The following is a 25,205-nucleotide window of genomic DNA, read 5'->3' as shown; positions in this document are numbered from 1 at the left end:
GAATTCCATTACCCCCTCAAACACATTAGACATATATCGCATGAGAGTTAAGTACACTAAGAGTACGTGTTAGAGTGCATATAATAGCATCGTAGTAATTGAGACGTGTTTGATTAAAAACAAGTATTCGATTTGATGTGTTAACCCTTGAATTTAACATAGGAGATTAAAAATCCAAATTTTCGATGCCCGAAGTCCTTCAAATCGGGAAAATAGTAAGAGTTCTACGGTGCACAATGACAGTGCACAACTACGTACATAGTGAATCGGGGAATACACAGTCAACCACAAACGGGGCATGTTTTAATAATTCATATGCAATTAAGTGAAATTAAGTATGCAATTTCAATTAATAGACATTATATTCAATAAAATGAGTCAATAGTGTTCAATTCCATTACCCCCTCAAACACATTGGACATATATCGCATGAGAGTTAAGTACACTCAGAGTACGTGTTAGAGTGCATATAATAGCATCGTAGTAATTGAGACGTGTTTGATTAAAAATAAGTATTCGATTTGATGTGTTAACCCTTGAATTTAACATAGGAGATTAAAAATCCAAATTTCCGATGCCCGAAGTCCTTCAAAACGGGAAAATAGTAAAAGTTCTACGGTGCACAATGACAGTGCACAACTACGTACACAGTGAATCGGGGAATACACAGTCAACCACAAACGGGGCATGTTTTAGTAATTCATATGCAATTAAGTGAAATTAAGCATGCAATTGCAATTAATAGACATTATATTCAATAAAAATGAGTCAATAGTGTTCAATTCCATTACCCTTTCAAACACATTGGACATATATCGCATGAGAGTTAAGTACAATAAGAGTACGTGTTAGAGTGCATATAATAGCATCGTAGTAATTGAGACGTGTTTGATTAAAAACAAGTATTCGATTTGATGTGTTCTACGGTGCACAATGACAGTGCACAACTAGAGTGCACAGTTAACTGCATACACAATTGCCCTTTAAACGGGGCATCTCTTAGCAATCGATATGCGTTTAAGTGAAATTAAGTATTCAAAATAAATGTTTAAACATTAGATTCGATTTAAATGAGTTAATAGTGTTCATATCCATTACTCACTCAAACATATTGGAGATATATATTACATGGAAGTTAAGTGTACTAAGAGTATATGTTAGTGTACATATAATAGCATCTTAGTAATTGACACGTGTTTGATTATAAAACAAATATCCAATTTGATTTGATAAACATTGAAATAAACTTAGAAAGTTAAATTTCTTGATTTTCATATCCCAAACACCTTCAAATCGAGCAAAAGTAATAGTTCTAGAGTGCACAATAACAGTGCACAACTAGAGTACACAGTTAACTGCATACACAATTGCCCTTTAAACGGGGCATCTCTTAGTAATCGATATGCGTTTAAGTGAAATTAAGTATTCAAAATAAATGTTTAAATATTATATTCGATTTAAATGAGTTAATAGTGTTCATATTCATTACTCACTCAAACATATTGGAGATATATTACATGTAAGTTACTTGTACTAAGAGTATATGTTAGTGTACATATAATAGCATCTTAGTAATTGACATGTGTTTGATTATAAACAAGTATCCAATTTGATTTGATAGACATTGAAATAAACTTAGAAAGTTAAATTTCTTGATTTTCATTTCCCAAACACCTTCAAATCGAGCAAAAGTAATAGTTCTACGGTGCACAATGACGGTGCACAGTTAACTGCATACACAATTGTGAACAAACTACCCTTTAAACGGGGCATCTCTTAGTAATCGATATGCGTTTAAGTGAAATTAAGTATTCAAAATAAATGTTTAAACTTGATTATAAAGAAGTATTCGATTTGATGTGATAAACATTGACATGAACTTAAAAAGTTAAATTTCTTAATTTTTATTGCCCAAATACCTTAAAATCGGGCAAAAATAATAATTCTACGGTGTACAATGAGTCAATGATAGTACGCAACTAGTGTACACATTTGAGTATGCACAATTTTGAACAAATTACCCATTAATCGAGCATAACTAATTAAGATTTTTATGAGCTTGAACTCCAACTCATTAGTTAATAAATATATTTATAAATTCAAGAATTAATTAATTAATTAATTAAATTACTATATAAATGATAATTAAGCTAATTCATAAATACTATGTCAACTATGTATATAGTTCAACTATGCACAACATTTACATGGTTGATGTTATTCAACTATGTACAAATTTAATCAATTATTTACGTATTATAGTCAATTGTACACATAATAAATATTTAAAAATAATAAATAATATGTAACTTAATTAATTAAAAATAACTAATATACTTAATTAGAAATTTAATTAACTGGCTAATTTATATAAAAAATATTTATTAAATTTCAGTAATAACTAATTAAAATTTTTTGAGCGAGCTCTAACTCATTAGTTAATAAATATATTAATAAATTCAATAATAATTAATTTATTTAATTAAATTAGTAATATACGAATCGATTTTAATCTAATTTAGATCATAATCAAGAATGGATACAGCTTGGAACTAAATAAATGACTCTTCAAATCAATACATTTCTTGTGTAACAAAACTTACATGTGATATCTTCATGTCTTTCACTGCAGCATAAATTAGGTGTCTTGTTAATTTTACTTTGATCATCGTCTTCTCCTTCTGCATTTTAAAGTCTTACAATTCAAGCCCCTGGCAACACCATTAATCAAATTCTGCATCTTCATCCCACAAGCTCGCCAAATGATGGGATGTATGAGGGTTCAATTGTGCAATTTTCCAAGCTAAAGCACCACCCGGGGCAGATTGAGGCGGCGGCGATCATGGTGCACATCCTCGACAGCAACGCCTACGTCAAGGCCGCGCAGGAGCTCCGCGAGACGAACCCGCTCCAGAAGCCGAAGCAGGACCGCTACGCCCTCCGCACCTCCCCCAAAACACAATCACATGAAATAGAAATAAGAAAGTAAATTGCCATTTCTATAATGAAAATGTTGAAAAGTACATGAAAATTAGTATATGCTATTACTGCTCATAAAAATGATCACAAAATTCCACATTATGCAAACTAAATTGCCATTTCTATGATCAAAGCTAAGCAAGGTTATCCACTCTAACACAACAATCAATATATGAGACGATCCTTCTACGACACCACATTGCACAACATTATGTGAAGAACCCCTAGAGCTGTTACCTGTTAGCATTGACAAAGGTCTTCAGGCGTTCAAGTATACCGTCACCAAGATGATCGAGCACGAGATCAACTCCGTCAACAACAACCCCTTGATCGATGTTTCTAAAAACAAGGCCCTCCATGGTGGCAACTTCCAAGGGACTCCCATCAGCGTCTCCATCGACAATTCCAGACTAGCAATCGCTTCAATCGGTAAACTCATGTTTTTCCGGCTGCCGAACCAAGCACCGCGTCGCCGACTACTGCTGGAGAGGAAGCCGCCGCTTCTGGAAGTCGCCGCTGCTGAGGAAGGTCGCGCCGCCGACTGGAGTGCTCCGCGCCGCAGAGGAAGGGTCGCCGCTGCTGCTGCCGCTGGAGAGAAAGGTCGCCGCTTCTGGAAGTCGCCGCTGCTGAGGAAGGGTCGCGCCGACGACTGGAGTGCTCCGCGCCGCAGAGGAAGGGTCGCCGCTGCTGCCGCTGGAGAGAAAGGTCGCCGCCGCCGGTGGAGATTTTTTGGGAAGGTCACCGCAAAACTGGAGAGAAAGGGGTTTTCTTATTTTTGTTTTATTTTTTATTCTCTAAGTCAAATAAAATTTATTTTAATTTCCTTTTATTTTTATTCAGTAATTAGTAATGGTTATTTTGTCTTTTCAATGCTTTTTTACCCCCAAAGTTATTCTTTAAAAGTGGTGGCTATCAAAGTCATAAACTATATGCTTTTGGCTACAAATGTCTATTGTCACATAAATTAATTAGACAATCTATAATGTGGTTTGAGCTTCACACATGTACAATTTATTTTTATTCTTATTCTTATAAATAGAATGAATATTTTTAAGCTATGATGTTTGATTATAAAAATAGATGCATAAGTATAAAGTATAATATAAATGGATATAAAATTTAGAATTCTTTTTCTCTATTTAATATAAATGGAGTATGTTCCTTTTTATTCAATAGAGATAAAAAATAGAGTAAAATTTTGAAGTAGCCAAAATGAAGCATAAAACATAATTTATGGCCACACATTGAAAAAACACAAATTTTGGTCATTTTTATAGCTTTGGGACGTTTTTGCCCTTAATTGGGCGGACTGGGTAGGGTCAGGAGCGCGGGCCGCGTGCCGGGTAGGATCAGGCACGCGGGTCGGGTTAGGCACTTATGGCACTTATAGTGCCAACGAAATTTTTTTTTACTCCCCCTGCCCTGTCTACCCCCCAGACCCCCGACCCCACTCACCCCACCCACCCCCAAGCCAAAAAAATTTACTTTATTATTTTATTTTATGGCACTTATGGCAATAATAGTGCCATAAGTGCCAACGAAAATCCAAAATAAAATAAAGTAAAATGGTCTTTTTAGCACTTATGGCACTATTAGTGCCATAAGTGCCAAACATGCAGAACAAATATAGAAACAACAGCATCATCTAAACCCTAAATGGAACATCTAAACCCTAAATGGATAATCTAAACCCTAAATGGAATATCTAAACCCTAGGGGAAGTGTTTAAAAAGTTCCTTTTGGCTTGGGGGTGGGTGGGGAGTAGGGTCGGGGGTCAGGGGGTAGGCAGGGCAGTGGGAGTAAAAAAAAAATTATTGGCTTGGGGTGGGTGGTGGGAGGGTGGGTGGGTGGGTGGGGTCGGGGGTTTGGGGTCTGGGGGGTAGACAAGGCAGGGGAAGTAAAAAAAAAAAAATTGGCTTGGGGGTGGGTGGTAGGGGGGGGGGGTGGGGGGGGGGTCGGGGGTCTAGGGTCTGGGGAGGTAGACAAGGCAGGGGAAGTAAAAAAAAAAAAAAAAAAAATTGGCTTGGTGGGGGGGTGGGTGGGGTCGGGGGTCTGGGGTCTGGGGGTAGACAAGGCAGGGGAAGTAAAAAAAAAAAAAAAAAAAAAATTTGGCTTGGGGTGGGTGGGGGGGGTGGGTGGGGTCGGGGGTCTGGGGGGTAGACAAGGCAGGGGAAGTAAAAAAAAAAAATTGGCTTGGGGGTGGGTGGTGGGGGGTGGGTGGGGTCGGGGATCTGGGGTCTGGAGGGGTAGACAAGGCAGGAGAAGTAAAAAAAAAAAAAAAAATTGACTTGGGGGTGGGTGGTGGGGGGGTGGGTGGGGTCGGGGGTCTGGGGTCGGGGGGTAGACAAGGCAGGAGAAGTAAAAAAAAAAAATTGGCTTGGGGGTGGGTGGGTGGGGTCGGGGGTCTGGGGGGTAGACAAGCAGGGGAAGTAAAAAAAAAATTGGCTTGGGGTGGGTGGTGGGGGGGTGGGTGGGGTCCGGGGTGTGGGGTAGACAAGACATTGGTTAATCCCTAAATCTGGATCCGGGTCAAAGGAAGTTGTTAGATCTATTGGGTTAAAGGATAGATTAGGTAGAGCACATAAAAGATGATCAAATATTGATATTTTAAATTTTGTGGACAAAATTTAAGTTTCAATCACCAATAGGGCCCTATTGTTTCTAAAAAATAATATCCTCAAATCAAGCAATAAAATACTCGGCCAAATACATCACAGAATTCGCAAAATTAAAGGCTTAAGATTTGGACCAAAAATCATTTTAAAAAGATTTGGATTAATATTACTTCCTTTTTATTTGTCTTTTGTATAATCTGAATTGATGCCTTCTTTTCGCTGCTGTTTCCCTTTCTTCGAATTAAGCTTCTCAAAAACCAAAGAACCGATTAAAGATGATGAGCAAAAGGGCTGCTGTTTCTGCAATTCATCTCATTCATACAAGAGGATTTCTCAATCGATGGTCGCATCTATCGGGTATTCTCTCTCCTTTTCCTCTCTCTTCTCTTCCGAGGCTTTTCAACCTAAGCAGTCTAGAATCTGTTTCAGTTTTGTTAAAGAATTAAATGATTCTATTGAATTGTTTCATAAAATAAAGAGTATGTGGCCGGAGCCTTCTGTTCGCCTCTACAACAAACTTATAAGTGTTACTGCAAAGATTGAGCAGTTTTTTTTTGCCCTTTATATGTTCGATGAAATGCATATTGTCACTTGAAAGATAGATGCTCTGCTTTTGCTATAAAGGGATTATTTTTCAAGAGAGGTTACGAACCAGATACTGTGACATCCAGCACTCTTATTAAAGGATTATTTTCAGATGATAAGGATTTCGAAGCTGTGAAATTGTTCGAAAAGGTTCTGGATTTAAAACTTTGCACGTGATAGATGGGCTGTGTAAAGCTGGACAGGTCGTTGCTGCCCATGATTGGCTTCATAGAGTAGAAAGTACGGGGCTTTGTCCCAACGTTAAGGCTTATAATGCGTTAATTGATGGGTTCTGCAAGTGTGGAAATGTGGATGATGCTTTCCAGGTTTTATTTAAGATGGTAGGGAAGGGTATTCCACCCACTGTTGTTGTCACATATAATTACGTGATTAAGGGACTGTGCGACGTTGGTAGACCCTGCATAATAAAATGGCTACTTCCAAGATATCTCCGGATGTCTTTACCTTCAATATATTGATCGATGCATTCTACAAGAAAGGAAAGATGGAAGAAGCAAAACAATTATTTGATTCCATGGTAGAGTCGGGCCTAAAGCCTGATATTGTTAGCTATGACAACTTAATATATGGATATTGCAAGGAGGGAAGTGTGGATGAAGCTCTGCTTCTGCTGTCCGAGATGGTGGAGAAGGGCGTCTCGCCTTGTGTTGTCACCTGCAACATATTGATAGATAGATATTGCTCGCTGGGCAAGCTGGTTAGAGCGAGAGAGCTCTTCGATTCAATGGCAAAGACGGGGATCAAGCACAATATATTCACCTATAATATCTTGATTAAGGGATACTGCAAGACGGGAAACATGGATGAAGCTCTGCTTTTGCTTTCCGAGATGGTGGAGAAGGGCTTCTCGCCTTGTGTTGTCACCTGCAACATATTGATAGATAGATATTGCTCGCTGGGCAAGATGGTTAGAGCGAGAGAGCTCTTCGATTCAATGGCAAAGACGGGGATCAAGCACGATATATTCACCTATAATATCTTGATTAAGGGATACTGCAAGACGGGAAACATGGATGAAGCTCTGCTTTTGCTTTCCGAGATGGTGGAGAACGGCGTCTCGCCTAGTGTTGTCACATGCAACATATTGATAGATAGATATTGCTCGCTGGGCGAGATGGTTAGAGCCAGAGAGCTCTTCGATTCAATGGTAAAGATGGGGATCAAGCACAGTATAATCACCTATAATATCTTGATTAAGGGATACTACAAGATGGGTTACCTTGATGAAGATTGGCATATCTTTGATGAAATCTCGCGAGTAGGTCTCAAACACTCGACCGTGTCATACAATACTACGATTCACGGCATAATTAGTCAAAGTAGTTTTTCAGAGGGGTGGAAGCTTTTTGAGGATATGGAAGCTCAGAAGTTGCATCCGGATCTCTACACCTACACCATCTTGTTAGATGGCTTGTGTCGTATTCGTAGGATTAATGAGGCATTGGCAATTTCGACGGTGATGGAGGTGAGAGGTGAGAATCCCGATATCGCAACGTATAATGTTCTGATCAACGACTTGTGCAAGGGCGGAAGACTTGATGATGCTATGACGCTCTTCAACAATCTCCCTTCCAAGGGCTTAAATCCTGACACACACACCTACAACATGATGCTCGACTCCCTCTACCATCAAGGGCGCGAAGGGGAGGCTAGGAGGTTGATGGTGGACATGGAGAGGAGCAGCTGCGCGCCTGATGGCATGACGTTCAACATTATTGTGTGGCATCTGGTGAAGAGCAAAAGGGTGCATGAGGGCAATACCTTTCTTGGAGGAGACCTGCAGGAGAGGATTCAAGGTTAATTCAAAGATCATTTCTGCTTTGCTTCACGAACTTAGAATTGGAGAAAGTAAAGATGAGAAATTGCAAGAGATTCTTAAGAAAGTTTGTGCTCAAAATCGACAAGTGAATGTTCTATTTTGAGGTATGAATACTTGAGTGAAGTTTCATTTGATTCTATTCATCTTCTTGTTATAACGTTTGTTGTTGTTGTTGGATTTGAATGCAGTGATCTTTTTGCTCTCTCTCTCTCTCTCTCTCTCTCTCTCTCTCTAACCTTTGTTGTTGTTGGAGCTGTAATTTTGAGATTTTAGATTACACTCCTATGTTTAAAATTCAATGAGATTTTTCCCAAAAAAAATGTCAGCTAGTGTGGTGATAAGGTTGGTTGGCTTACTTTATTTGGTAGCTAAGTTGGATGATTTTATTGTGAAAGATCAATTCTGTGACTTCTTAGAATTGCAAAATGTATCTTATCATCCAGCTCTACTCCATCACCTTAGTCACCAAACAAGATTACAAGGGCAGAAACATAACTTTTCAACTCGAACATCTAGGTTTCCTCCCTTTAGCAGAACTTTTAAGAAGACAGGATTGAAAGAATTTGATTTGAACTATAATCATGTTTCTGTTTACTGTTGAAAGTAGCTTCTGCTGAACTGATTCCTGTTTCATTGCCATCCTTTCACGCAGGAAAATTTAAATTATCACGTGGGATTTTTACTCCGGTTCAGTTGTCAAGAAGTGATTCATAGAATGCTAAGAGTGATATATACTCGAAGGGAGTTCCACCGTCGGGTGGTCTTGCTGCACTGTGTCTTGTGCTAGTATGAATCCATCGGCTTTGAGTTTCTCATCTTGTTGTTACTTTACAAGAATTTGCGTGTGATGAATTAACTCCGTGTTGTGATTTCACTGTTTTCCATCTTCACTAGTGTTGTGTCTTATGAATAATTTGATACTGATTTTGACATTTTGTGTTCTTCAACAGCCATTTTTGCTACTTGGAAGAGTTTAGCCTTTTGATTTTTACATTTGCAAGAAATGTATTTTATACGTTGTGGAACAACATTAGTCCTTCTTGATCACAGCAGAAGATCATCTGTAGATTCATCCATTTTGCTCATTTTGAAGCGGATTTTAGTTTCAGTTCGATTTATCGTATATTTTAGCTGTTTCTTGCTCATAAGTTCATGCAATAATATATCTCTCATGTTGAGCTGTTTTGGCTAGTTTTTGCTGCATCTTGTTTCAGGTTAGTGATAAGTGAGGTTGCTGCTGCTCATAGTTCGAGTTTTCACCCTCTAAAGCTCGCTGTTGAAACGTACAAGTAGAGGTAGAGAAACACACACACACTTTTTATTGAGTGCAAACATGGCCTTTTAAAATACAGGAAAAAAATAGAGAAAGACAGATTTGAGATTTCTACCATTCTTGCTCATTTTATTAAAGCTTTAAGGGTTGGATGGTGTTGGGATCCCTCCACCGCTAGGGACGGGCACCTCCGTGCCGGGGTTGGGCACGAACGTGTCGTCTCCGCCGGGGATATTGCTGCGGCCGCCGATCCCGGGGATGGAGACGCCGTTCCCTCCCGGGGCTCCGGTGATGGGATTGTAGTCCAAGGACTTGGAGCCTTTCTTGGGGAGCATGAAACGGCCGAGGCCTGGGACCCACACCGTGCCGTCGTGGGAAAATTTGGCATCGTCCGTCGGGACGTCCCGCCCCGCGGCTGCCTCGAGGGCCAGAGACGAGACGAGAAGGAAGAGGAGGAAGAAAGAGGAGGATGCCATTGTCTTAGGATTTTGGTGAAGTAGATGAGAGATGTGAATGTTTTATTTTAGAGAATTGGTGATGATGGAAGATTGGATTTGGAAGGGTTTTTATAGGTGAGATTTTGTGACAATTTTGGCGGTGATTAATGGAACTCACTGAGGCTACATAGAATGTTTATATGCATTTTTTCTTAGTGAGTGAAAGTGATAAATGAATATTCAATTTCTTTTCCTTTTTCTAAAAAAAATCATCTCTCTACTTTCATCTGTAAAAGTTTGAGTCTATGTACTTGACTATCATTTATATTAAATTTTGATATTTTCTACATGCAAATGATCTAGTATTCGGAGATGTGATAGTGACATTTTTGTTACAATTTTAAAACGTTTGCAACTAAATTACTCAGTCTCAATGTTTGGAATGTTACCTGATCATTTTCCTAATTAAAATTTATATGCCGAATAAAACTATGGATGAGAGAAATATATGCTGTTAGGGCGGTAAACAAATCAAATTATTCGTGATCTGTTCATAGTTTGAGTTCGTTTATTGATACCCGTCATTTAAATAAACCAAGTTTAAATATGGTAATATTCGGTTTTGTTGCTCGTGAACAAGCTTATTAAGTAACTTAGTTTGAAAATATAAAATTCTAAGTAGGTACAACTTATATATATTTATATATTATAATTAGTAATAAATGTATTAAGTCTTTAATTAATTTTATTTGTTATAGAAAATAATTAGTACTCCTTCCGTCCACGAAAGAACTTCTTAGGAGGGAGTGACACAAGTTTTAAGAAAAAAATTGTTGAATGTATTAAGAGTGAAGAAAAGGTTATTGAGTGTATTGAGAGTGGTGAAAATATGTTGTAATTAGTATTGAGAGTGGTGAAAAAGTGAAAAGTTACCGGTGAGGTATAGTCCAAAAATATATAGGAAAATCTTTTGTGACGTCCAAAAAGAAAAAGTATGAAGTCCTTTCGCGGACAGATGGAGTATATCATATTATTGTGACTAAAATTATCTATTTAAAAAATATTATTTTAAACATAAATCCAAATTTAGAAAGTTAATATGGAAATAGGTACAGCATATTTATAAATTATAATTAGTAATAAATGTATACAATCTTTAATTAACTCTATTTGTTTTCAACACTTAATAGTATATTATTGTGCGTAAAATGATTTATTTTCAAATGAGAATAATTAATATTTTAAACATGAATCTAAATTTAGAAAGTTAATTTGGAAATATTTGATTAAGCTCAAACAGGCTCATGAGGATGAGGCTCGAAGTATTCAATAAACAAAATTTGAGACTCGACTACATAATAAACAAATTAAACTTGAGCACGGCATCACTCAACTCGATTCGATTACACCCCAACCTACAGCACATATTGTGAAAACGTTGTTTTCATGCATTATAGGCCAAAACGAAGTGGTTGCTCATTTAAGAACAGTGACCAAGAAATCACGGCTAATTCAATACATGCAATCTAGCTAGGTGACATTGCATTATATTTTACACGAGAATTCGTCGATATTAGATTCGATATATTCATTGATCGTAGCATATGCATAACCTCGTAAATTAGCAAAATTATCGAATTAGTAGCACGATTATTGGATGGATTAGTCGTTTTCGTCTAATTAATTATTGAAATTAATCACTAGCTAGGATGTAGCAAAACCCCAAAAACTAGGGACAAGATTCACTGTTTTTAACATTCTAAAATTTGTTAAATAAGAATGCTATATATATATATTACTATATTACACCTGCAGGCTTCATTAAACAGCCAACTTAGTTTGGTGGCATGAATTGATTGAAAGGGACTTGTGCTGCTACAGCCATAGATTTGTTTGTAATAACTCAATATATATTTATTTTAGATTATCGGCATTAAAGTTCATATATAGTTTTTGGTCGATTTTTGATTTTACACACCAATTTTAAAATTGATACAAAAATTTTATCATAATTGAGATTTTCATCGAAATTAAAGCTGACATGACAACCAAGTGATATAAATTGTGTGAGTTGGCTATGACGTGTCAATGCTCATTTCTAAATGACGTCGGTATGGTCATGAAAATTTACGCCATCAAATTGTCATGTTAGCTTTAATTTGCACGAAAATCTCAATCTTAATAAAGTTGCAACAATTATTAAGTTCGTATTAATTTTCAAAGGTTATTTGCAAAATCAAAAACCAATCAAAATTGGTGTATTTTAATGTCATTAACCCTCCTAATTTTGAATCTAGAAGGGTCTAACAACGAGGTTTGGTGCTTGTCTGCAATTGGGGGTAATTTGTAGGTTAAACTAGCTTGATTTAGAGCTGCAAAATAATTGTTTATACTTACACCTAACACCTTTCAATCAGTATTCTAAATATGTGATTAACACTACTTGGAATATTCCATTTTGTGTCACATCTAAGTCAAGGTATCAATTTTTATTTTTATTTTTAATAATTTATTCTTTAATTTTAACATTTTTTTAGTTTAATTTCAAAATTAATAACTGTGGTTTATTATTATCTTTTACACTAAATTTGCAAATTTTATAATTAAAAAATTATTGTTTTGGTGATCAATCAATAATTAGGATATAAATATTATCTTTCAATTTTAGTGATCAATGTTAATCAGATTAATGACAATAAATTTTGTTTTCTAATAAATTTTATCAAAATAGTGAATTAATAGTTGTATGCAAGTGGAATATAAAAAACTGCCTGACAAAATCACCAAAATACACTTATTAAAAAAAATACATTGGGTTCAAGTTCGTTAACTATAGGCTGTAGTATGGGCCCGTTCTTTCCTCAAGATTGCAGGGCTCGCCCCAAATTTGATTAGCCCAAATTTCAAAAATAATTCCATTAATTATGATAATATTTAATAATTTTAAATTTATTATAAAAAAATATTATTTACGATTGATTTGAAGATATATTTTCTTAATTACAAGTGCTAATGTAACCATTAAAAATAAAGTCGATTGGTGAAATACGTGAATTTGCTGAAATTTTCTATTGATTTTCTAATGTTTATATTGCAGTATAAGATTTTGTTAACTTGCCTAATAATTTTAGAGTAAAATTTTGAAGTAGCCAAAATGAAGCATAAAACACAATTTATGGTCACACATTGAAAAAAAAACATAAAATTTGGCCATTTTTATTGATTTTGGACGTTTTTACCTTTAATGAGGCGGACCGGGTAGGATCAGGCACGCGGATCGCGTGCCGGATCGGGTTAGGCACTTATGGCACTAATAGTACCATAAGTGCCAAGATTTTACTTAGTTTTATTTTGGATAGTGCAAAAGTGTCAACGAAAATTCAAAATAAAACCAAGTAAAATGGTCATTTTGGCGCTTATGGCACTAATAGTGTCATACGTGCAACACAAATATAGAAACAACAGCAATAGAATCAAGAAATCATAAATGGATCATCTAAACTCTAAATGGAACATCTAAATCCTACGTGGAAGTGTTTAAAATGGTTATTTTGGCACTTAGAGCATTGGCATCGGACATCCTCGATGCCTTACTCGAACTCGAGTAGCCACTCGAGTAGGCGTTGCAAGTGAGTGCTACTCGAGTGCTACTCGAGTTATCGAGTATGCTCGATAATTTTTTTTTTTTTTTTAATTCTCTTCTCCTCTTTAAAAATTTCTCTCTCCTCTTTAAAAACTAAAAAAATCAAGTAGGCTATCAAGGAACCCCAATGCAGCACTACCTACTCAATAACACAAACACTATCAAGTAGGCTATCAAGTAGGCTATCAATGAACCCCCAATGCGGATGCTCTTATGGCACTAATAGTGTCATAAGTGCCGACGGAAATCCAAAATAAAACCAAGTAATAAAATGATCCTCTTAGCACTTATGACACTATTAGTGCCATAAGTGCCATACGTGCAGCGGGCGCTGGCTTTCCCCGCGAGCGCGCAACTCACCCATAAGCTTCCAGCGGTCGCGCAATCACCCCAGCGGCCGAGTAAAAATGGTATATTAGGCATACCGCTTAATTAATGGCCATATTTTGTGGTTTGAAGATTAGAGGCCAAAATTTGATTTTCAATTTTCATTATGGTCATCCGACTACATTATTTCATAATTTTATTCATTGAAAATAAAGTATTGAAAATACTTAGAGATTGGAGATGTTTTTAGTGATTTTGCTTCTCAAGTATAGAAGATAATTGTGTGTTATGTCTAAGAGCATCCGCATTGGGACCTCCTTGATAGCCTCCTTGATAGCCTACTTGATAGTGTTTGTGTTATTGAGTAGGTAGTGCTGCATTGGAGTTCCTTGATAGCCTACTTGATTTTTTTAGTTTTTAAAGAGGAGAGAGAAATTTTTAAAGAGGATAATAGAATTAAAAAAAAAAGAAAAAAAAAAGAAATTATCGAGTATACTCGATAACTCGAGTAGCACTCGAGTAGCACTCACTTGCATCGCCTACTCGAGTGGCTACTCGAGTTCGAGTAGGGCATCGAGGAGAAGCGATGCCAATGCTCTAAGCTGACAATAAAACTTTCGAAGTTTCATATTTTAAGTGGTCCCTTCCTTGAAATTCCATTTTATTTGGATATTGATTATTACGTGCTATGTACGACGCATAGCGAAATTAAATGATAAATTTAAATAAATAAATATAAAAAAATTAAAATATAAACAAATACAAAATATGTTTTAATAAAATATAATAATTCACATCAATTACTCAATAAAATCCTGAATTTAAAAATTTAAATATTTAATTCCTGAATTTAAAAATGTAAATATTTAATTTATACAAAGTGTAATGATAATTATAGTTATTAAATAAATTTAAAAATTATTCGATAATGAAATTTTGTACTATGCATATATTAGTAATCATAATAAATATTTTTATACACAAACATAAATAAAAAGTTATAAATTTTTAATGAAGATAAAGAAAATAAAATATTTTAAAATTTACGTAGCTTATTTATTTTAAATTCATTTTTGATTATTTTTATACTATATTAAATTTAAGATACATATTGATTATTTTTTAAGATAATATTGTTGTCCTTTCTCTGGAGAGCGGCGAAAAATAATCTTCCCTGCAAAGATAAACTCTTGTCGCGTGGCCTTCAGGTGGGTGGTGAATGTGGCGTGTGTAAAGTGGGTTTTGAGAACTTGTGGCATATCTTCATTGCTTGCCCCTTTGCGGAAGAAAGCTGGCAGTGTGGGGGTTTCTCGTTGCTCTTGCTTTCCATTCGGGCAAACTCTGATTCCTTTAAAGATGCTCTATCTTATTTGGTGTCTTCTGCTGGGGTGGGGACAGCCAAAGTGTGTATGTTGTTATGGCATATATGGAAAGATAGAAATAAAGCAGTGTGGGAGAATGTCATCCCGAGCCCCAGTCGCACTGATGCTCTTGTTGTTAGTTGCCGTGAAGATTGGCTTGTGGCTCGGAGTTTTCAGCCTTTGGATGCTACGGCGCCACCGGATTTTAACTCGTGTACTGGTTGACATGCTATTTAGGAGGGCTGGGTGCGGTGCGGTGTGGACACTGCGTTTTTTGAGCATGATAAATCAATGGGTATTGGCATGGTGGTGAGAAACCATGCAGGTGAGTTCGTGATTGGGAAGTCGGTGAAGGTGCCGGGGAGTAGAGATGTTGCGGAGGGTGAGCTCATGGGAATAAAGCAGGCGTTGTCGTGGCTTAAGTCTCTTGGTTATGCGCATGGTTGGATTGATTGCGACGGTAAGGTAGCTTGTGATGCAGTTTCGAAGGGAGTGGGCTTTATCAATGAGCGAGGCGTCCTTGCCGATCACTGTCGACGTGAACTTTTGACCATGCTGGGTGTCCGTATTTGCAATGTTCGTCGTACTAGAAATGCTATAGCACATTGCTTAGCTAAAGCTGCGAGAGATATTTCTACGTTACATGTTTGGAATGAACCCCCGTCTTTTGTGGAGGGTCATCTCCATGTTCCATGTTCGTGTGGTTAATAAAATCTCTCTTTTTCCGTCAAAAAAAAAAAGATAATATTGTTATTTAATAAATATTAAATTTAAGATACATATTGATTATTTTTTCATGATCAAATTTAATGAGGTTTAGAAAATAATTACAATATAAAAAGAAGAGAATAGTGTAATTTTGGTGCATAGTGAAGTTTGATCTGTTACAACCTTACAACAAATGGAGATGAATCATTAAAGGGAAACTAAAATTCCAAGACAAAGTTCGATTATTTTATAAATTAAGATAAACCTCTAAATTAGTTAATCTAAAGTACATAATCTATATAGTTCCTAGACAATTATTTTTCAATTTACTAATTATTTTTATTAATCGCGAAATTTAATTGGTATAATGGTTACAATTAATATTTTTTTTTAGTATAAATTAAAAAAGTATAAAATGACTTAGTGGAAATCATCAAATCGTGGGTGCTGCCAAAATTCGTGGGTGCTGCAAAATTTATAACTGTTCAAAATATGCGCAACAATTTAATTCAACAACTTAGGCACAAATTCTTTCAAAATGTTAGCTGTCATTATAATTTTCTAAAAAATCGTTCAATCACAAATTTTAAACTTTTGGAGGGAGTAGTGGCGGGAAAATATAGCCGTTAGACTGCTCTTTTATATAATATATATAGATATAGATATAGATTTAGATTCGATTATCTTTTTAATATATTGATCATATCAAAATGCCCTTTTCTTATAAACACTTGTAAAAATGCCCTTTTTCATAAGTGAAAAAGGCCATTTTTACAAGTGTTTATAAGAAAAGGGCATTTTTGCCTATTAACACTTTTTTCTTCTTCAACTCCTCTCATTTTTAGATCTATGTATTTCTAATTTATTTTTTGAATAGTCATCTACTTTCGTTTGCAATCATAGTCCTTTCGCTTTCACTTTTTTTTAACTTATTTCTTTTACCATTTCATAATATCAAATTTTATTATTATAAATTCTACTTTATTTTTTAAATTTTTTAATATTCAATTTAAAATATATTCAGTTAACATTAATTTTTTTATTATTTTTATAAATAAGATAATTGAGCCGGTATCAGTTTTATATAAACTAGTATGTGCCCGCTCGTGCGATGCACGACCATCATCGAAATTGAATGATAATTTAAATAAATAAATAAAAATGTTAAACATAATATATATATATATATATATATATATATATATAAGTAAATATAAACATAAATGATCTCAATAAAAAATAAATTATTCACAATATAATCTCAATAAAAATATCAATCTGAAAACATTCGAATTTTCAATTATTGAAATAGCAATTAATTGATTTAATTGATAATGTGTATAAATTTATAAATAAATAAATTATGAAATATCAAAAGCAAGTATAGATGATAATGAGTATCATTATGGATCATATAATATTCTAAGATGTACAAAACTATTTATTTACATATAGTATAACTGTAGTTTAATATAGTTTTCGAATGCATATTTATGAGGTCATTTTGTTTATGCTCAAATTTTAAAATAAAGTTACAATGTATACATTTTTTTTTCAATTGGAAAGTGAAAAAATAAAGGGTTTAACATGAGATATGTGTCGTTCATTTTCCAAAATAAAATGTATACAATTTCAGTAAATTTAAATAAATGTGCTACTAAAAAATTAAACTCTTCAATTTACTTTTATTTTTTATTTTTAAAGAAAATCGATAATGGTTCTCTAATTACTGATTTTCCAATGAGTAATTTTGAAGCTTAAAAATTCGATTTTTAAGATATACTATATATTAGTTATTTATCTACAAATTTATATTAATATAAAGTTGACCTTTAAAAAAATATTTTTAAGCTAAAGATTTCTAAAATGAACAAATATAAGTTTCATCATTGTAATTGCATTAAACTGATATAATAAAAATATAAATAGTAAAATATAAAAAATACTGATCTATAGTAAAAACATAAAAAATAAAATAAAAAAATATGGAAAAAGGAATGAAAGAACCGTGAATTTTAAAAAATAAGAAATGAGAGAGGAGATGATAGAGGAGAGAAGAGAGAGGAGAGAGAAAAAAATTATTTGGTGACTTTAAACTATAATAACTTATTGGTTTTAAATTTATTTTTTATAATTTTTACATCAAATTATAGATATCGTCATTATCTTTAATTTAACATCCATATTGAATATTTTTTTATAAATTAAAGTTGATGAATTTAAAAGAAAATCAAATTGAATAAATATATTTGAATAGTGTTTTCTAAGTAATTAATATATTTTGTTGAATTAGTGTGAACGTGTGAAATTAGTTAGTGGTGTTAATAATTTTTTTTTAACCTTCATATTAAAAGTATTATCAAAATTGCCATTCAAATCAATTTCAAATTGATTTGAAATCAATTTCTAATTGAAAACTGCTGTTTTAATATAGTATAGATACGGTGTAAAATGCAAATGCTAATTCTCATGAAAAAGTAACACGGATTTCAACTGACCAAAATATATGCAAGAATCATAAATAAGATTTTATCCAATCTTATAAAAAATAAAAATAGAACACATTTCTTGATTTTTCAGACAACATAACACAGCAGTGTTACAAGTTACAACTCCGACTATCAATCAAAACGACGTCGTTATGGCCTCGGCCTCTCTTCGGAGAATCTAGGAAGCTGAACAAGAGAGTTCACTCTCGTCACACCTTCCAAACCCGACCAGTTCTGATCCTCACCGCCACCGGCATTATCCCCGTTGTCCGCCTCGACCGACACCCTGCTGTAGTGCTCGTTGTCCTCCGCCGACCTGACGGTGAAGTTCCGCTGCAGGCACGGCTCGGGATGCTGGCCACCGTCGTCCGATTCCACGACGTTGCCGGAATGGTTGCTCTGGAGGGTTGCCGAGGAGAAGCCCTGCTCCTCGTAGTCGGACTCCGTGTCCATCTTCCCGTCTAGAAACAAGCAGACCACGGCGCAGTCGTCCATCTTCGATGTCGGATACTTGGCCTTCCATTCACGGGCGGCGTGCTCGACTAGGATCCGAGCAGCTGAGGACCTCGTTGGGGACGATGATACTATCTCGACCACCTCCTCGTTGCTTAGGACGTCCCATACCTGCACCGGAGAAGGAGATTTACTAACGAGGCGTTTACTTTGAGTGATAGATTCGACTGACAATACACGTATGATTGCATGATCAAACAAGCTCAAAATTGTTTGATAAATTGAAATAAACACCCCCTAAAACAGATGCAGCTGCAGAGTTTCATGTGTAGAGGAAACAATCCAACATTACTAGTAAGAACAATCAGCTAAACCTTAATAGAAAATTCATACCAAGCAATCAAATAGAAGAAACTAAATCAAGAAAATTCTTCTCACATTCAAACAACTTTTTTCTTTCTTAATATCGAGTCAAGCAATTGCAGGCAGAGCCAATCGATGTGCACATCCATCAGACAAACGAATAAGATATGAAACGAGGGATTTGACCCTCGTCTAATTAATTTCACTGGTTCGAGAAGCAATACCTGAGGCATGCTGCCATTTGCATAAGCATGGCTGCTTATTTATTTCTCACAACTTGCATTTGGTGATAACATTTTGAAATTAATGCATTGTTACTTCATTTATTGCAGGAAACCATGCCCTGTTGCAGTACCAAACTCTAGAAACTCATTAACCGTTTCGTTTAATCTAACTCTCAAAAATGGCTTTGCGCCAATAGTCGGCTTAAGAAGATCGTGGCAGTAGACTTGCTCAACCTATGCCTAAGAAGATGGTGAATGCCATTTGAAAGATTCTAAATCAAGCTACAATCTCGATCTTTAAATGAACTAACGTGCTAATGCTAAGGCATCTAAAGGCGAAAAGTGAAGAATCATAAGCATCATTTGTCGTGACAAACACATTTCAACAAAGGAATAGGAAAAGAAAAACAACTCATAAATCATAGCTTAAAGAAAAATGGACTCACCCCATCTGAAGCAAGAACAACAAATTTGTCTCGGTCAGTAAGAGTCCGATGAGAGAATTCAGGAATGGAGATAACTCCGTATTCCTTCAAGCAAAAATCCCCAAACGCTCGAGCCATTGCTAAACCAGGGGCATCATCAAATGGCAGCCAAACTCTTTGCACTTCAGGCTCGTCTTGTAAAGCAAAAACTCGACCTTTACACCTTTTTATCCTTTCCGCCTCCTCTATTTCAAGTAATAGCAACCATAAGTTCGCCTAATAACTCAAAATCACATAAATAAAACAAAAAAGGAAACAAACAAACAAGAACATACTAGGCAGATCAGGCTTTAGATCAACTGTCAATTGGATTGCCACCATCGCATCGTTGCTATCTTTAGATCCCAATATAGCTCTTGAATCACCAATATTGCCGATGAAAAGATTTTGACCCTTCAATAATTCAAGGTAAGCTCAACAGATATATAAGTGGAATTCAAATTTTGATGTAAACATCGACAAAGCTATAACATATACCTGTTTTATAACCGACACAGCGGTGCTGCCACTGCAGAAGCAATCCAAATTAGGATGGGACCTCAACTCTTTGTCCATCGACTTGTATGCTTTCAGAAAAGCTTCTCTCCACGACGACTCCACTCTATCCTCGACAGGTGTATCCTTCACGGGATCTACCACATCTGACTTCACATTCCCATTGCAGCAATTCGCACTCGAACCATTCTTCTTTGATTCAGAGGAGTTCATAAAAGAGGAGAGCTTTAGCGGCAGCGTATCCCTAACTTTACGAGCCACCAGATGTCCGTGGGGGCCGTGGCCATCGAAGACGCCACAGAAGGTAACATCTTCTGCCATAAAATCCTGCACATCCACAAGATCAAATAATATGATATTATCTTCTGAAATAGATGAAGACAACTCAACCAACAAAAAAAGGGACTTACTTCCCACACAATCATAGCGTCCTGGTTTATGCCTTTCCGGCCTTGCTGAGTGAATATGCAAGAACTGCTGCTCCTCCCGTTGGTGATTATCCGGTTAGGGACAGAGGAGAGATGTTGCAAAGTGGTGGCATGGTCGGAAAACGTCCTCCTACTTCTCTTGCGCCGAAACATATCTATCCACAAACATGAAGGAGATATCCTCTCTCCATTACTCCTGCTACTACAAGTGCTCTGACTACTAATCGAGACACAACCCCCCATTATCTCAGACTGCGAAACAACAGACCATCTGGATTAAATCGAAGAACAACCCCCTTCTTCTTGGCATACAAGAATCTCAATTATATTTTACAGATCAGATAGTATTTGACCAAGCAAAAGACAGTTAGGAGTCACAAGATTCTGAATATAGATTCTAGGATCCCTTTTTCTCTCAGTCAAACATCAAACTCAGCTGAAGACGAGGTGGACCGGTAACCAAGCCAGCTAGAAAAGAGTAGAGAGAAGACATTCAATCAGTGAAGTTTGCTCATTTAGCATTTCAATGTATAAAAATAGGCAAGAAAGTAAACTCCAAAATCAACAACACTAAAATTTAAAGATTTAGCATGTGAAGTGTGAATTAAAAAATTATCACAAGGCTGTCTTAACTGCTTGTCCTTTGACAGGAATCTCTCATTATTTTAACAAGGTTGAAAGATTTCATGCTATTAGTATTTACAACCCAACCATCCAATATAATATTTGATGACAGAAGCATAGAGTAATCTTGAAATTGTTGTCACATTTCCCACCACAAAACACAAGCATAAAACAAGATAAACCTTTAAGCAATCCGAATTAGTTGACCATTTCGATTTTCTAATGCATTTTTTTCCATCACAAACTCCATTCAATCAACAACCTAAGTTGACTGATAAAAGGAATTAACCCTCTCTAATCAAATTAAAGGATAATGTTTTACAAGAAAACAGCTAAAAGTGTGGAATTTTCTTGACAACCATAGATCTAAAATAGGATAAAGATACATAACACATTCAAACACACACAAACAAGATCTATAAGAAAAGAAACAAGGATGTACATTGTTTAAGCTTTACTGATACTAAACCAAAAATAAAGAAATAAAGGGAAAAGGGCAAAGAGAAAGAAGGCAGTGAAGAAAGATGCATTTGTTCAAACTTTGAAATTTCATTCTCTTGACTAATGGGATAAAATACAAAAGCAAAAAAGGGAGTTCAAAAATAATGGGCGAAAGCGAAATCGTCAAACACAGAATCCTACAAAAATTGAATTCCAAGACGCAAAAGCAAACAGCAGATGAATTCATCAAAACCCTATTCCAAGAAAAAGCGTGAAAAAGGAATCTCAAGCTCAAAGCTGCCATCTACGACCAAATTCAAGAAAAAGATCAAACATTTCCAAAAACCCTCGACATAGAAGAATTTGACAGCTCTGCAAAATCGAAGGGAAAAAACAGAATCTTTAGCAAGCGGCATGGAGGCCCAGAAGAGGAATAAGCATCTAGAGAGAGAAACAAGAGGTGGGCTTACCTTGCTTGTTGCAGGCGGGGAGATTGAAGGTCGAGTTTTGCTGCATGAAGCAAATGTGAGTTCTTTAAATTTAGCAGGAGGGGTAAAAGCAGTGGAGCAGAAAGATTGTTGTTGGGGGGTGAAGATGGTGCATTAATTGCAATTGCATGAAAAGTGTGTGTGTGAGTGAGAGAGAGAGAGAGAGAGAGAGAGAGAGAGGGAGAATGGGTTGGCGAGAGAGATAATGAGAAGGGGTGGGTTTGAAAGAGCAAAGTGCCCGGCTAAAATGATGATGGTAGACATGGACATATCTTCTTTTCTGCTGCCTTTTTTTTCTGCTTTACTATCGTCTTCCATAAAGTACCTCACGCTCTCTCTTACGCGCGTTGCCTCTAGTTTTAGACCGGACCGACACATCATCTTGGATCCAGTCAAATTGTTATCGTGTCGACCTATAATAATTCAACCGGTTAAGGTCAAATGTGAATCTAATTTATTAATTTCAACCACTTTAAAGTGATTTAAATCGTATCGATAGTTCAATAACAATGAGCTATCTACGATAAAATAATTTCCATTAATGTAATGCAAAATACATTATGTTTTAGTTTCGTAGTTACCGATTATCGTTTCAGGTGTAATATTGACAAATAACTACTATCGCCACAATTTCAATGTGATTGTGGTCATAATAAAATATTTTCTTAAATGTTAGAATATGCACAAAATAAATAAAAAATAAGACTATAAACTAAAGGGTTAAGATGCAAATAGGCTCATATAGTAAAGACCCCTATGGTATATTGCTATCCAAAGTCAACATTAGATCAAATAGACCCCCAAAGTCCGAAAAATCAAACGATTAAACTCATTTGACTAACGGTCGTTTGACCCCGTCAGTCAATTTTTATTATTATTTTAATTCAAATGTCCCACCACTTATCGACCACCATCTTGATGTCATCGCGGTCCATATTCTCCTCCTCGCCAGTGTAGCGCCACGGCTTGGATTGGTGTCGCAGTAGTGCACCACCTTGACCTCGTCCAGGTGTACATTCTCGGGGTGGCGCCAGAGCTACGCCAGCACGAGGTTGTAGATGTTGGGGATGGGGCGGTAGACGTCGCGGAAGAACATGTTGAGGAAGTCCTGCTCCGCGAAGGGCGTCGCCTCCGCGATCTTCAGCGTCTGCAGCAGGTCCTGGTAAGTCGGCAGGCTCAGCTCGAAGATGAACATTCCGGCGTTGAAGTACTTGGGTGGCTTCGGGCCCAGGAACCGGGCTCGGTTGGCAGTAGCCGATCTAGAACTACGGCATGTGGCTCCACGACTTTTCACAGAAGCAGTCCATCACAATGTAAAAGTAGTCGTTATCCATGTCGAAGAGATGGTCGATGTTCTCGAACACCTGAATATCTCTGTCCAAGTAGATCATCTTGTTGTACTCCACAAACTGCAGTTCAATTCAAACATGCAACTTTTAATTGCTGCAATTAATTAACTAATTCGGTGAATTTTGAAACCCTAATTCGCGATTTATATCTCCCAAATGCGGAGCTTGGAGTAGTTGATGATGTAGTAGGCCATGGCGAACTGCGTCTGGTTCTCCGGCGGGTAAACCGGCTCGATCTCACGGACGATGCAGCCTTGCTCCACCGTAAATGTTACAGGTGGGCCCCACACATTTGAATTAAAAAAAATTGACTAACGGGGTCAAACGTCTATTAGTCTAATGGGTTTAATTGTTTGATTTTTCGAACTTTGAGGGGCCTATTTGATTCAATGTTGACTATGGAGAGCAATACGATATAGGGGCCTATCTGCACCTTAACCCTAAACTAAAATTCGCTGAAAATTTAAACTAAATAAACTATAACTAACGATATAGTTAAGTATACATTTTGCAAAGTATAGACAAAATCACATGTGCAGGAGTCTGTGTCATGCGTGTTGTTTACCTCATTTTTGGGTGTTATTTGGGGATTGTTTGATGCGTATTCGAGCATGCCTCGTGCATTCTAGTGTCATTTTATACTTGCTCGATTGCTTTTTGTGTTTTTTTTTTTTTTTTTTGCAGGTTGTCATGGTTATCAGGCGTTTCGGGAAGCTTTGGGCGTACTTTTGGAAGCAACAGCATGGCCACCGCCGCCTCACGGTGCCCGCCGCCAGCACTGCTTGCCGCCCTACGCCGCCCTCCGTGCATATTTTGCGAAGGGGGTAGGCGGCCGTCGCCCCCTGTAGTTTCGACAATTATGGATTTCGGGAATAAAACCCATTTTTTGGGTTTTCTTGAGCATCTTCCATTCTTACAGCCTCCAAGGCGATTTTTACCGCTTCCCCCTTTAGTTTTTTAGAGAAAATCATGCTCTAAACCTCGTGTGATTTTGGTATTCATTGGATTGAAGTGTCATTGGATGAATGTAAGGATTTCCTCTTATTTCAATTGATTTGCTTAGTGTTCCTTGTTTGCTCTTGAGTTTGATGAATCTTTCATTTAGTTAATTAATTTCGTTGCTCTTGATAATCTATGCTTGTTTGATTTGTTAATTTCGTTGTTTTCCCTAATCTTATATCCGTTGATCCGCTCTAGTAATTGTGAAATTGTATTTGAATTGTTGCCCTAGAATCTATCGATTGTTTTCTTGATTTTGCTTGTTAGATTGATTATGGAGAATGATACTTAGTTATTTTTTATTGGATGTTGAATGAGATATGCGTGCTGTTGAATTTGGCTTTGAACTCGTTGATGACTGTAGGAAAAGTTTAGTTTTACTTGCTTTACATTTCTTCATGCTTGATTGTCTTTCCTGTGTGCATTCATAAAGATGTTGGTTAGTTTCAATTGCATTGTTGCTTGAACTTAACTCCTTAAGTCTATATTTCTTGTGTGTTGGTTTCTGGTAAATCGTGATTGAGTGGGTAACGTTTTAATCGATGAATTATGGTTAGATTATGAGTTTTACCTAGTGTTGATCGTGGAAATTGAGATAA

The 25,205-nt window shown here is 36.3% G+C and overlaps 2 protein-coding genes, 2 long non-coding RNA genes and 2 pseudogenes across 7 annotated transcripts; 3 read left to right on the top strand and 3 right to left on the bottom strand.

The window, feature by feature from the left end:
* Nucleotides 1-3,066: 3,066 nt before the first annotated feature.
* Nucleotides 3,067-3,811, top strand: LOC131012532 (uncharacterized). Its single transcript, XR_009097364.1, has 2 exons — nt 3,067-3,579; nt 3,685-3,811. It is a non-coding gene; the product is annotated as an uncharacterized LOC131012532 (long non-coding RNA).
* A 1,925-nt stretch (nt 3,812-5,736) lies between these two features.
* LOC131012525 (uncharacterized) lies at nt 5,737-9,008 on the top strand. The gene is made up of 2 exons (XR_009097358.1): nt 5,737-5,951; nt 8,672-9,008. It is a non-coding gene; the product is annotated as an uncharacterized LOC131012525 (long non-coding RNA).
* On the top strand, nt 5,985-10,081 carry LOC131012477 (pentatricopeptide repeat-containing protein At3g22470, mitochondrial-like; annotated as a pseudogene).
* LOC131007567 (putative cell wall protein) lies at nt 9,433-9,768 on the bottom strand. The gene has a single exon (XM_057934476.1). The coding sequence runs from the start codon at nt 9,766-9,768 to the stop codon at nt 9,433-9,435; it is 336 nt and encodes a 111-aa protein (XP_057790459.1).
* Nucleotides 10,082-18,238: 8,157 nt separating the features above from the next.
* On the bottom strand, nt 18,239-22,556 carry LOC131012478 (probable protein phosphatase 2C 52). 4 transcript variants are annotated; one of them, XM_057940444.1, is made up of 7 exons: nt 22,241-22,502; nt 21,972-22,142; nt 20,688-21,173; nt 20,260-20,604; nt 20,058-20,175; nt 19,744-19,967; nt 18,239-18,881 (listed from the first exon to the last, which is right to left on the bottom strand). In XM_057940444.1, the coding sequence occupies exons 3-7, from the start codon at nt 20,946-20,948 to the stop codon at nt 18,408-18,410; spliced, it is 1,422 nt and encodes a 473-aa protein (XP_057796427.1). In that variant the 5' UTR covers nt 20,949-21,173; nt 21,972-22,142; nt 22,241-22,502; the 3' UTR covers nt 18,239-18,407. The 4 variants fall into 4 exon arrangements, with proteins under 4 accessions (XP_057796427.1, XP_057796428.1, XP_057796426.1 ...); XM_057940445.1 differs by having other exon boundaries at nt 21,772-22,142; nt 22,241-22,493; XM_057940443.1 differs by lacking the exon at nt 21,972-22,142 and having other exon boundaries at nt 22,241-22,556.
* Nucleotides 22,557-23,142: 586 nt separating this feature from the next.
* On the bottom strand, nt 23,143-24,417 carry LOC131007566 (galactinol synthase 2-like; annotated as a pseudogene).
* Nucleotides 24,418-25,205: the final 788 nt, after the last annotated feature.

Source organism: Salvia miltiorrhiza, chromosome 2 (assembly GCF_028751815.1).
Source record: "Salvia miltiorrhiza cultivar Shanhuang (shh) chromosome 2, IMPLAD_Smil_shh, whole genome shotgun sequence".
In the NCBI taxonomy this organism is placed as follows: domain Eukaryota; kingdom Viridiplantae; phylum Streptophyta; class Magnoliopsida; order Lamiales; family Lamiaceae; genus Salvia; species Salvia miltiorrhiza.
This window is presented reverse-complemented; position numbering and strand designations above follow the sequence as displayed.

Excerpts from the sequence above, each read along its gene's own strand:
- LOC131007567 (XM_057934476.1), bottom strand. The coding sequence starts at position 9,768 with ATGGCATCCTCCTCTTTCTTCCTCCTCTTCCTTCTCGTCTCGTCTCTG.
- LOC131012478 (XM_057940443.1), bottom strand. The coding sequence starts at position 20,948 with ATGGGGGGTTGTGTCTCGATTAGTAGTCAGAGCACTTGTAGTAGCAGG. Across the intron at positions 20,176-20,259 it reads CTGTGTCGGTTATAAAACAG|GGTCAAAATCTTTTCATCGG; the intron begins GTATATGTTATA and ends GAATTATTGAAG. Across the intron at positions 18,882-19,743 it reads TTGTTCTTGCTTCAGATGGG|GTATGGGACGTCCTAAGCAA; the intron begins GTGAGTCCATTT and ends TCTCCGGTGCAG.